The 12065-nt window shown below is 42.4% G+C and overlaps 1 protein-coding gene across 1 annotated transcript in view; it reads left to right on the top strand.

Annotated features, from left to right (window-relative positions):
- EPC2 (enhancer of polycomb 2) overlaps positions 1–12065 on the top strand; it is a 92899-nt gene that overhangs the window by 43161 nt on the left and 37673 nt on the right. Inside the window, exons 4-6 of the mRNA XM_090045801.1 lie at positions 2441–2647; positions 7598–7746; positions 7996–8128. Of these exons, the coding sequence (XP_089901927.1) occupies positions 2441–2647; positions 7598–7746; positions 7996–8128 (489 nt within the window). The remainder of the gene's footprint in view (positions 1–2440; positions 2648–7597; positions 7747–7995; positions 8129–12065) is intronic.

Raw genomic sequence — 12065 nt, 5'->3', positions numbered from 1 at the left:
CTGTCCGCTGATGAAGTTTGATATTTCCTAGATATCATGGGACTGAAGAGTTGAAGAATTTGCCATTTCAGACTCTCATTTTCTTTCATTCTGGTTCAAGATAATATATCTCATTTTTTGTTTTGGTCCTTGCTTATTAGGTTTAAGCATGTAGTATAGGAGACATACAAGACAGGACTTTGTGTGTCCCGTGGGAACATTAGGAATTGCTTCTTATAGTGTGGCTACTTCTTGCACAGTAGTAGATAAAATCTGCCAACCAGTTCTTTGACATTTTCTGCACAATCATTTAGACATTTATATGGATGTTTGAACTTCTTCTGATACCTTGCAAGTAGTTTTCAGAGATCATCCAACTGACTTGGATCAAATTTCACCTGATTTTGATATCAGAAAATGCTAGACAAAAAACTTCAAGTTGTTGGAGCCCCAAAAGAGAGAAATTTGGTCCCACCATTAAATTTGAATCTTCCTGTACTTTGGAATCCTTCTTTGGTGTCCTACCCTGTATACAGGGTATTGGAAGTGTAGGCTTTTTAGTGAGAGTCACGTGGTAGCTGTGAATAAGAAAACACCAAAGGAAGCTCAGTTTCTAGATTGCTAGAGCTCCTTTTGTTAAAGTGATTAGCAGGTAGGGTCAGTGCAGAGCAGATATTATAAAACTTGATGGCTAAGGAAGAAAAAAACATGAACTACTTGATCATTTCTGAAATTATATTTGCAATAATGGGGGGAGTAGATATGTTTTTTTTTAAGTTGACTATATTTAATATGTATGGATAAAATGCATTTGTGGTTGTAGATGTGGTATCGGTATAAGCATACCTATGTACCTACTCAGACTGGCATTCATTCAGGGCAGTGTGGCACAATACTGCTATATTGGGGTTATGTAATCTAAAACATGACGAGTATTTCTGGCTTCCCTTTTTGCTATTGTTATCCTCACAATACTATAATTTCCATAATAAATATGCAGTAGCTTTGTGTCTGTTCTGTCTAGAAGGAGTCCTAACCTAGTCTAGTGGTAAAGGCAGAACCTTTAATATAGATGTATTTAAAATGTACTGAAACCCCCCAAAAGCTTACTTTTTTGTTTTGTTTTTTTTTAGCTTTTTTGTATTTTTTTTTATTTGTATCTTATTTTATTTCTGTTTATTCGTATTGGAATGTCATAGACAATGTTTCTTAGTTTAAAACACATTTTCCTCTATTAATGTTTGCCATGTCTGTGTTACTTTAGAAGATTTTAAAATAGACCTCTTAAAATTATGACCAATTTAATTAAGATGTAAATTGACTAATATGTTAAAATCCTTTCATGCAAAATAATATTCAAGCACTGTTTGCTGCTAAAGATGCAAAGAATATTGAACTGAGGTAAGTCAGTTGTTAATCATCTGGAATCAGAGTTTGCTGAAATACTAAGATTTTAATATCTGTAGCCTCATCTGCAAATACAGAAAGAATATTTTCTTTATTTTAACTTTTGTCAACTAGCTTAGCTTTTAGCAACTAGTTCATTCAAAGGTAATTAAACCTTTGAGAAAATCAGGAAGGCATTCTCCCCCCCCCCAACTCCCCCCCCCCCAAAAAAAAAATCTGTACACAAAAACTTGCTGTGATAGTTCTCAGTCTATTGCATCTAAAATCTTGAAGGACATGGGGTCAGAAACAAGCAGTTATTTCATTAAGTATAAATAATACGTTAGCATTTTAAGCTGATGTGTTAAAACAAATCAGCTTTCTACTTACAGATCCAGCATATTTAATTTGCTTTTTTAACTTACAGTAAACTAACTTTCTACTAGGTTTCTGCATTTAGCTTAATTATAATTTCCATGTAAAGACAGTCTGACACAAAATGAGAGTGAAACTAATAATGATGTAGTCTGAGATTTATATTAAAAGTATTTAATACCTATTTAAGCAGTCAACTCCTGCTGAAATCAAAAAGTTAGGCACTTAAATACCTTTGTAGATCTGTACTTCAGTAAATAGTAAGAATCATTCATTATTTTTGAAAATAATGTTAGAATTAAGAATATGAATAAATTATATTATCATTTATTTAGTGTGTAGATAGTGTATTTTCCTGGGTACCAAATTTAGAATCAAAGTTGTATCAGTTATAAGTCAACATAACCTAATGCATACTAACCAGCAAGAGTCAACCCTTCTTGAAGATATATTTCAAAATTGCAACACAAAACAAGATTAAAATAGCTGTTCTGAATCTGTTGTTCTTGTTTGTTTGTTTTTTTAAATGATGATTCCAATTGGTAGTTTAAATAACTTTAAATCGATCTACCCTTTTCCCTATTCTGGGAAATTGCTAGGTTTATATAGAGGCTTTAAAAGAAATGAATAAAAATGTTGGCTTGTTAATGGATTTCTTATTCCTATTCTTACTGAACTACATTTTTGTATTTTCTTTCAGCTTGTAACACTTCAGGAAGCTAAATTGCTGCTAAATGAGGATGATTACCTTATTAAAGCTGTCTATGACTACTGGGTAAGAAAACGTAAGAACTGCAGGGGACCATCACTCATCCCTCAGATCAAACAAGAAAAAAGAGATGGCTCCACCAACAATGATCCCTATGTTGCCTTTCGGAGGAGAACAGAGAAAATGCAGACCAGAAAGGTAATTTGTGAATATTAGACTGTAACATGCAAACCACTTTGGTTTTATTTAGAGATGCACCAGTATATTGGTCCATACCATATCAGCAGTAATAAAAGGAAAATCAACATTATCGGCAATTGGCTTTTTTGGCTGATATGGCCGATTTAATGTGACCAATAAATGCTGCACACACGTGCACAGCTACAGTATGTACGTGGCCGGGAATGTAGCTCAGCAGCTTGGAGAGCAACATCCAGTGGGTAAGTCTGTGTGGGGGGGGGGAAGGTGTGGGGAAGGCTGATCGAATGAGGAAGGTGGGGCAGGGGCAGGCACTGCCCAGCCACGGCGTGGGATGGAGCCGCAGGTGGTTCATCTGGGGGGCATAAAGAGGGGGTAGACTCTTGCTGCTGCTGCATGCACCCCAGGGGAGGCATGGGGGCATGTTCCCCCCCCCCCCCCAGGTTTGTGCACAGGGTGAGGGCTGCCTGCTGTGGGCTTGAGGCCGGGGGCTTCACTGGACTCTTCCTGGTGGGAGGGGGTGCTGGGGTTGTGCTTCGGATGGGTGGGGCAGGTGGTGGTACTAGGAGGGGGTCTTTGGTGAATTTGGGGGTCTCCTATAGCCCACCCTGTAGTTCCCCCCCCCCCTTGCCAGCACTGCTGCCACCTGCCCCCACCCTCCCTGAGCACGGCCCAGCCCCCCCCCCCACGGGAAGAGGCCCACACAGCCCCTGAGCCCACAGTGGGCAGCCTGCCCTCTATGCACAAATCTGGGGGGGCACATGCCTGTCATGCCTCCTCTGGGGTGCGTGCAGTGGTGGGAGCCACCTTCCCCTCCCATGTCCCCTCGGATAAGATGCCCATGGCTCCATCCTCCACCCTGGCTGGGCAGTGCCTGCCCCAGCCCCATTCCCTCTGTCATCATGGGGGACTTGATTTTTCCCCCCTCCCCCCAACATGGCTTCACTCCCACAGACTTACCAGCAGGATGTTACTTTCCAAGCTGCTGGGCTGCATATGGGCAATCGGATTAGTATTGCCTAATATGGCTGGCTAGTAATCAAATGCCAGTATCAGACAAAAAAAAACTTCATCTGTGTACCCCTGATTTCAGTCCACCAGAGCTCAGTGCTCAACATCCTCCAGCCTCAGCCCCATAACACGTCAAAGATGTTATCTGTTGACTAATCTTTTGTACTCCAGTCATAGCTGTTGTATCCAACTAATTATCTGAGTAAAACTCTAATCCAATCTAATGAGTATGATGCTCATACTTTTGGCCCTGCAGGTCACATAAATGGTCTGGATTTCACATAAATGCACATGTCTATAAGTTGGATCAGGCCCCACACCACCTCTGCCTGACCAGAACCCAGTCTTGCCTAGGCAGGGGCTACACAGGATCCTGGAGCCCTATTTCCAGTGCGTGCGGGTGGAGGCAGCCCTGTGCCACTTCTCCCCATCTGGGATTGGGCTCTGGGGGCCAGCCTGCACAGCTGATCTAGTCCACAGGGCCACAGCCTATGGAGCCCACAAGATCCATGAGGAGCCCCGCAGACCAGATGACATGGCTCCAAGGGCCAGATTTAGCTTGTGACTGGGGGTTGAGCCCCCCTCATCTGGTCTCTTCTCTAAAAGTAAAAATAGTTTTTGGTTTGTTCTTTTACCCTTGAGTTTACCAGCCATGTTATGCAGTTTTAGAGTGAACTTCTGATTTAGAAACTTGCATCTAACATGTATATCCATTGGTACTGATTGTAGTAGCTGGGCTTATTAACTGAAGGTTGTGATTGGCTGCATAAACATTCAGATAATATGGGAGAATTCTCCTGGGCTCGTTCTCCTTGTAGAAAAACTTATCCAGAGGGTCCTGAACAAGTATTCAAATGCCTAGCCCCTGAGGAGCAGAGAGCTTGCAATAGTGATGCTGTACAGCTAGGGTGCCCTTATGCACAAATCTCAACATGTTCTGCAGGGCTGTCTGTCTGCCTGGAGACAGAATGGCAACAGTGCACAAGGCAGCTCTGATTGGCTGACCAAGACTCCTCAGGTTTAGCTGGTGTCTTCATGCAGCAGAATATGCAAATTGGGAAGGTACTTCTATTAGGCCAGATTAAACTAGCTAACTGCTGGAGGATAGTACTGCCGAACACAAGTACTGTCCTACTGTGGTGTTATTTATTCTGCCATAGTGCACATTTAGACAGTGACCAAGGCTGTATGGGGCACAGTGGTGCTAAGGGTGAAGGGGCTGGTTGCCAGCCAATGCCTCTGTAGCATGTTGAGCTGGGTTGGAGAAGCTCTGGGTTGGTAGGTTGACTCACTGAGTCCTCTGCCAGCCAGGCTGCACCACCCTAGATCAGTGTGGTACGGTCCTGGGTACACCTGTAAACACTGCGCCTGGGAGTGATGAATGCTGGCACACAGTGCCCTGGAGTTTTTTGCATTGCATTAATATCACGTATACAAATGCTCTCCATCTCCGTGAGAGGGTTCGGAGCAAAGCACCCTGGTCTTCGAGGACTGTGTTGTCGCTTCTCTCAGACATTCATTGACCAAGGAGGAACTCTCCCAGGAGTGATTTAACTCTGGTTATTCCTAGTTTATTTTTTCTCCCAGAGCCATTTTTGCTCTGGAAAAAAATCTTGAACTTCTGTGCTTTCATGGTTTCTCCTGGGAGAAGAGCAGCTCTCCAAGGAGAAACTGAGTATCTGTACGTGGCCTCAGTTGGTATGATAGAGAGCTGGTGACTGAATCGCCTTGCTATGACCACAAATGGGGGAAGAGATCCTCTTAACCTTTTTGATTTCAGATCCTAAATGGTACCCTCATTAGTGCTTGGATACCAAAGCTTCTATATGTCTGTCTGAAATTTCCATTGTCTTGCCAATAATTTAGTTATTTCAGCAATATAGTTGCCTGTTTTTAATAGGAAAAAATTGTGACACTGGAGATTGAGGCAGAATAAAATGAATATTAAAAAAATCTCCATTTAAAAATTTACTCAAAGCAATGATCAACTTAAATTGGTACACCTCAGACACCCAAGTACCTTGACATGGAATTTATACTATAGTTGCTCCAGAGAATATGCAGCATTGGCAAAAAATTCATAATGATCTGTGTATCCACCAATCTGAGTATTGTAAGATATTTTTCTAATTCTTGCCCCTCAGATATGGAAGACTAGATATTGTATGTGTAGTAAATTGAAACTGGTCAGGGACACGCACAGCCCAATATAATTATTTCTGAGTAGGTAATGAAAGCATGTATTCTTTGAGATAAGCCATATGCTTTCTTAGCTTGGAAGTGTTAAATACTACTTAATCATTAACATTTTTAAGAAAAAAGATTTCTGGTTAACTTTCAGGGATTTTAAAAATGTGCAAGGTTTTGACCTCCATTATCCCCATGGAGAAGTGAGGTGCATGGTGAATTTGGTCCATGTTTTCGTTCTTTTAATACTAACCTTGAGCAAATGTAATTCAGTGGCATTCATTACTTACAAGTGAACAAAATATTTTTGGTCATGTTCTGAGCTTTTGTTGAGGCAGACTTGGAGTGGCTTGATAAGGGAGCTTGACTGAGTAAAGAGTAAGAAAAATGTTTAGGTTTACACTACAGAAATATTGCTGGGAGGTGTTTTTTTTGTAATTATATATTTGGTTTGTTGTGTTGAGTATCTTTAGGGGTAAAATCCTTCACAATTATAAATAGGCTCTGAGAAAATTGCAATTTTTTTGTCAAATTTACGGCACGTGTGCTAGTAAAATATAATTTTTTCATGGAATATTCACAGAGCAACCACTGATATTGGAAAATGGGTCCTGGTAGTTCTGTGAGTATTCCATGAAAAATAATACTTCAATCATGCATGTACAGCAGGCAGGCACACAGCCATAGGCAGTGGAAGGCTAGGGCTAATGGGGCTTAAGCCCCCTCAAACATGGGGCAGTGCAGAGGGCTGCAGGGCAGCCCAGACGTGGGCTCTGGGCAGCTGCAGCAGGGGGGAGGGGTGCACACAGACAGACATGGAGCCTTCATGTGTCTGGGATTGCAGCTAGACAGCACTGCCCACCACAGCAGGTAAATTGGGGAAATGGGAAGGCTGTGGTGGGTGACAGATTTGAGCCCCCCACAGTGAGGGAGTGGGGCAGGGGCTGAGGTGAACAGAACCCCGGGGTAGGTTGTGGGACACTCGGAGCCTGCGAGTGGGGGGGCTCTGGCCACTGCACGCACCTCAAGAGAGACCTAAGAGCCATGTACCCCCTGGATGCCGTGTGCCAGCTGCCACTGGCTCCTGAGGCAGTGGCAGAAGCACGCAAAGCCCAGCAGACAGCCTATCTCTGCCCTGTACACAGATCGGGGGGGGCGGTGCATGCCCCCCAGGCCTCTCTTGTGGTGCAAGCAGCGGTGAGAAAACCCCCTGTGCCTCTGGATGAGTCACCTCGGCTCTGAGTGTCCCACGACCCACCCTGGGGTCCTGTTCATCCCAACCCCTGCCCCACACCCTTCCTCACTGTTGGAGCTTCAGTCTCCCCCCACAGCCCTTTCCCTCCCCTTCCCCGACTTATCTGCTGTGGTGAGCAGTGCTCCTCACGCTGTCTGGCTACAATCCTGGCTCGGTGTCTGTCTGTGCATGACCCTCCCCACCAGCTGCAGCTGCCTGAAGCCTGTGCCCAGACTACCCTGCAACCCTCTGCGCTGCCCTGTGTTTGAGGGGGCTAGGGCCTGTTAGTCCCAGCCTTCTGCCACCTATGCTTGTGACCCTTAAAAATGGCGGTACAGGGCAAATTTCATGGTTTCCATGTAGTCAGTAAAATCCCAATTTTCTAAGGGCCCCAATTATAAATAATCAAATGGTCGGTTTTTGTTTCATTAGCTTATCAAAATATTGTACACTCCTAACAAGTTTGTGTTCCAGAATATGGTTTTGATCTGTGTTAATATTGTATTCAATTTCAACAGAATCGAAAGAATGATGAAGCCTCTTATGAGAAGATGTTGAAACTGAGAAGAGAGTTTAGCAGAGCCATAACAATTTTGGAGATGATTAAGAGAAGAGAGAAAACAAAACGCGAGTTGTTGCATTTAACGTTAGAAGTTGTGGAAAAAAGGTAAAATTACTACACAACTTTATTTATGAGCGTTTCCTTTTAAATATGTATAAAATATTTAATTAAACAAAGGGTTTCATTCTTATCTGTGATGCCCAGTGAATTTCCTCATAACATTTACTTAGTTGAAGGCTTAAATCCCATTTTTAGCCTCATAGAAGCTGAAAATGGTATTTGTTGGACAGCTTTATTTTTGAAAATGCATTCCTAATATAATATAACAATATTGCAATTGTACAATTTTTCGAGGTACCATTTGGGTGACTACGGAGGTGAAATACTTAATGAAGTCAAGCTTAATAGACCTGACAAGGAGATGAGCACAACTCCAGCAACACTTCATAATGGAAACCACCACAAAGTTCAAGAATGTAAAGTTAAGGTAAACTTACTTCTGCAGTGTTGTCTTTTCTTTTGATAAGCTCATGTAGTGAAGCTGCCCACACAACAAATATTCCCAGTAGGTACTTTTATTGGGGAAACAGAGTAAAAGTTGATCTCTAGAGAGAGGAGCTTACAGTTTAAAGCAGGGGCCAGCAACCTTTTCAAGCTGTGGGTTGGAACAGTGGAGCTCCAGTTCTATATGGGCTGCCTGGCTTGGGTGGTACATCAGCAGCAGCAAGGGGCCAGACCGGTAGGTGCTACACCCACACTGCTGCTGCTTCTCCCCAGCCCCCTATTCCCTGGCTGCAGCACATATGCAGCTTCCAGTCTGCAGTACTACTTTCTCCCCCCTTCCCCTTGTTAGCTGTAGTGCACGTGCAGTCAGAAGTTGTGGGTATAGCTGCCAGGTGCCAAGCCTGAACACGGGTCCTTTGCAGAGACAAGGCCTTCTGGTTCTACAGGCCACATATTGTTGGCCCCCGGCTTTAAAATACATTGTCTAGATTTTGAAAACAGTGAATGACTTCACCATTATTTAACAAATAATAATGCTATATTCTTCATATCCTTAAAACCATCAGGGAGTGTAGTGGAAAATGTATACACACAAGAACCTCGTTTAAAAAAAAAAAAGAGAACAGTGGCTTACGTTATACAGTGTGATGTTTTTCTGTTGTCTTCATTTGTAGAATAGAACCTTGAATTTTTTTCTGTAGCATAGTCATTGGCAGAATTGACTCACAGCACAGATTATGTTCCTTTAGAAATTAAGGGTATCAATCACAGCTAATGAAGAAGGTACAGATGTTGAAAATGCAGCCAACTGTTCATGCATGAGAATCCTATAGTATTTAAACCAGGGATGGCCAGGTTGTGGCATGCGACAGATAGTGGGTGGACTGGGACCACGGCAGCAGATAATGCAGGGAGCAGAAAACAGCAGCAAGTCAGGCATGGAGTAGAAAGTAGTGAAATTGACAGGGCGTGGGGCACAGGGCATGGAACAGAAAGCAGAGCAGCTGATTTAAGCAGGTGAAGGATGGGAGTGCTACTGAGGATGTATGGGTAATTTGTGGTGCACTTGCCAAAAAAGATTTGCTGTCATTGATTTAAACTAATGATATTTTCAGGTAAAATACCAGTATTGTTCTGCATTTTGCATTATGTTAGGTGTTGGGAAAAACTAGAAAAAGCTGTGACCTACTATAGTTCTTGGAGGATATCTTGGACTTTGTGGGCGCATCCAGATGAGCACAGTTGTGCAGTATGTGGTGCTGCAAACCATGTTTTCAGTGCCACATACCACATAGTCCAGAGCTTTCTACGCTGCAGGGCATGCTGCCCAAGTGTGTTCTGCTCCATTGTTTTCCACTTTTTTTGGACCTCTGGATATCCAGGGGTCAAAAAAAGGTAGAAAACCCCCCCTGAAACAACGCATACTTGAGCAGCATGCACTGCTAAAAAGTGGAGCCAGGCCTTTTGCAGCTGTGCTGCAGCTGCCAGCCAGGCTTCGCCCAGCAGGATTGCTGTGGCTGCAGCTCCAGAAGGCCCCTAGGACTCCAGGTACGGTTGCTGGGGCCAGCACAGTACTGGCCCCAGCCTCCCCTACACCACCCGGGACAACTTGTCACATGCCAAAGTATGTGTGACACGGGCATTTGCCAGGGACAAGATATGGCAGTGTAAGGTGCGCCACTGCTCCTTGTCCCCAGGGAACCAAACATCCTTACACATCTGGATGCGCCCTATGTGGGTAGCCGTGATATTACTGAGAGCTGTGCACTATCAAAGCAGCTGTCAAGTGTGCTGGGGGCTTTTTTTTTCTTTCCTATGACCATTTGAGAGAATCAAATTGTAGACTGCATATAGAAATAAGGCAGGCAACACATGAGCACTTTTTTATGTAGAAGCATCACGGTACAGAGATGGGGCCTGGGAAGACAATGTATGTATGCACTGATGTTTGCTAGTTATTTTGACAGCTAGGACTATTTAAGCTCCGTGCAAAATAAAAATAAAATGCTAAGGAGAGAAGGACCTAAAGCAAACAATTCTTGTTGAATCCTGTCTGATTGTTGCTGAACACTTGTCACCCAGATAAATTTTCCAGAAAACAAATGAAAAAGAATAATTTCTCTATCCTCACTAGCTACAGTTCGTTCTCCTGAGTATGTACGTTGCCTGCAGTAGGTTTTGAAGACCTGTTCAGTCTAGTTTTTAAGTTGTTGGGAGCTTCTTCCACAACATAATAGATCTTATTTAGGAACCATTTTACATTCTTGATAATTTTTGTTTCTCCTTCGTGTCTATGCCCCTCAACTACCTGTGTATTGCAGCTCCACATCTTCATTTTGAGTCTTATTATGGTTTGGTTGAGCAATAACTATGTCAGGCTTCTTCTAAGTGTGCTTCATATGAAGGCTGGCTGTCCTTAAATAGTTTAACAGATCATATTATTAGGACCTTCAGTTCCCAAATACTTCCTAAGGGCTATTGTTTAAGTGGCACAGAATTGAATCCAGTATAAAGATCAACTTAAAGAAGGAGAAGAGTGAATCCTTTTCTGCATACCCAATATGAACTGGGCTGGGCGAGGTCAGTGGGTCTTTTTACTTCCATGTTTCTGAAACTGAAATTGGCCTCTTCTAATGAGGCTCAGTCTGTCGGGGAAGATGGAAAATGATGGAAGCAGACAGGACAAAGTACTTCCACTTAGGACAAAGTGAAAGCAGAATTGTATGTTAAAAGTTCCTTAGATAGTTCTCCTTTTGCTGAACTCTAAGAGGAAATGGCCCAGCACAAAAGAGTAAAATTAAATATCTGTACAGCAACACCACATTTAAAATATAATAGATTGCGGCATATAACACTTTGTCATATATAAACAAAGGTACGCATTTAATTTTAAGGAAGATAATCTTTTTTCTTCCCTTTCTGTACATGAGGAGGAAATATGGTAGCTCGAAAGCCCTGCTTCTGTAAAAGTTGTGGACACCTAATGTAACAACATTTTAAAAATAAAATTGGCAAAAAGTAGCAGGATTTTGTCAATTCTGTTTTTTTAAATTACATTCTTCATAGTTTTGTGTTATTGCTTCTTGGTATCAAGTGACTTTTTTTCTTCCAGTATTTATGAGAATACTGGAAGTTTCTTTTCTTGACCTGCTGTTTCTGGGTGACTTGATTTTTAATACTGTAGTAGTTTTAATTAAATTCATTGAACATCAGATTCTGTTTTTAGTAATCATTTTAAATATAGGTTTTTGCAAGTATTTTATAGCATTTAAGATTAACCATGCAAGTCCTTACAGGTTTTATTTAACGCTTATGACACCTAGTGGTCAGCAGGTTAGTTACAGGCAGTTTTATGTTTATACTGTTATAGGCGCACGTGCTTTGTATCATGTATTTTTAGTTTCTGAACTGACTTCTGTTGCTTGCATTAGCTTCATTCCAACAGGGGTGTTCAGAAGTACATTTTTGGAAAAACTATTTCCTTAGTATACAAACTTTCTTTCTTGCAACTGAGCATGAGTTATAAAGGGTCTGAAAGTTCAAAAATGTAACTTGTTAATACAAGTAAAATTGACTCTGAGTAAAAATTCATAGTTTCTAGGGTCAGAAGGGACCTGAGCAGATCATCTAGTCTGACCCCCTGCCATGGCAGGAAAGAATACTGGGGTCAAATGACCCCAGCAAGATGTTCATCTAACCTCCTCTTAAAGACCCCCAGGGTAGGAGCCAGCACCACCTCTCTTGGAAGTTGGTTCCAGACCCTAGCTGCCCTGACTGTGAAGTAGCGCCTTCTGATATCTAACCTAAACCTACCCTCTGCCAGCTTGTGACCGTTATTCCTGGTCACTCCTGGCGGTGCTCGGGAAAACAGTGACTTCCCCAATGCCTGCTGACCGAAGCAGTAATAGTAGATTATTTCA

The sequence above is a fragment of the Crocodylus siamensis genome, chromosome 4 (genome assembly GCF_052110815.1).
Source record: "Crocodylus siamensis isolate JL-2025a chromosome 4, ASM5211081v1, whole genome shotgun sequence".
In the NCBI taxonomy this organism is placed as follows: Eukaryota; Metazoa; Chordata; order Crocodylia; family Crocodylidae; genus Crocodylus; species Crocodylus siamensis.
Note: the sequence above shows the minus strand (reverse complement) of the source record. Positions and strands in the feature narration are given on the sequence as shown.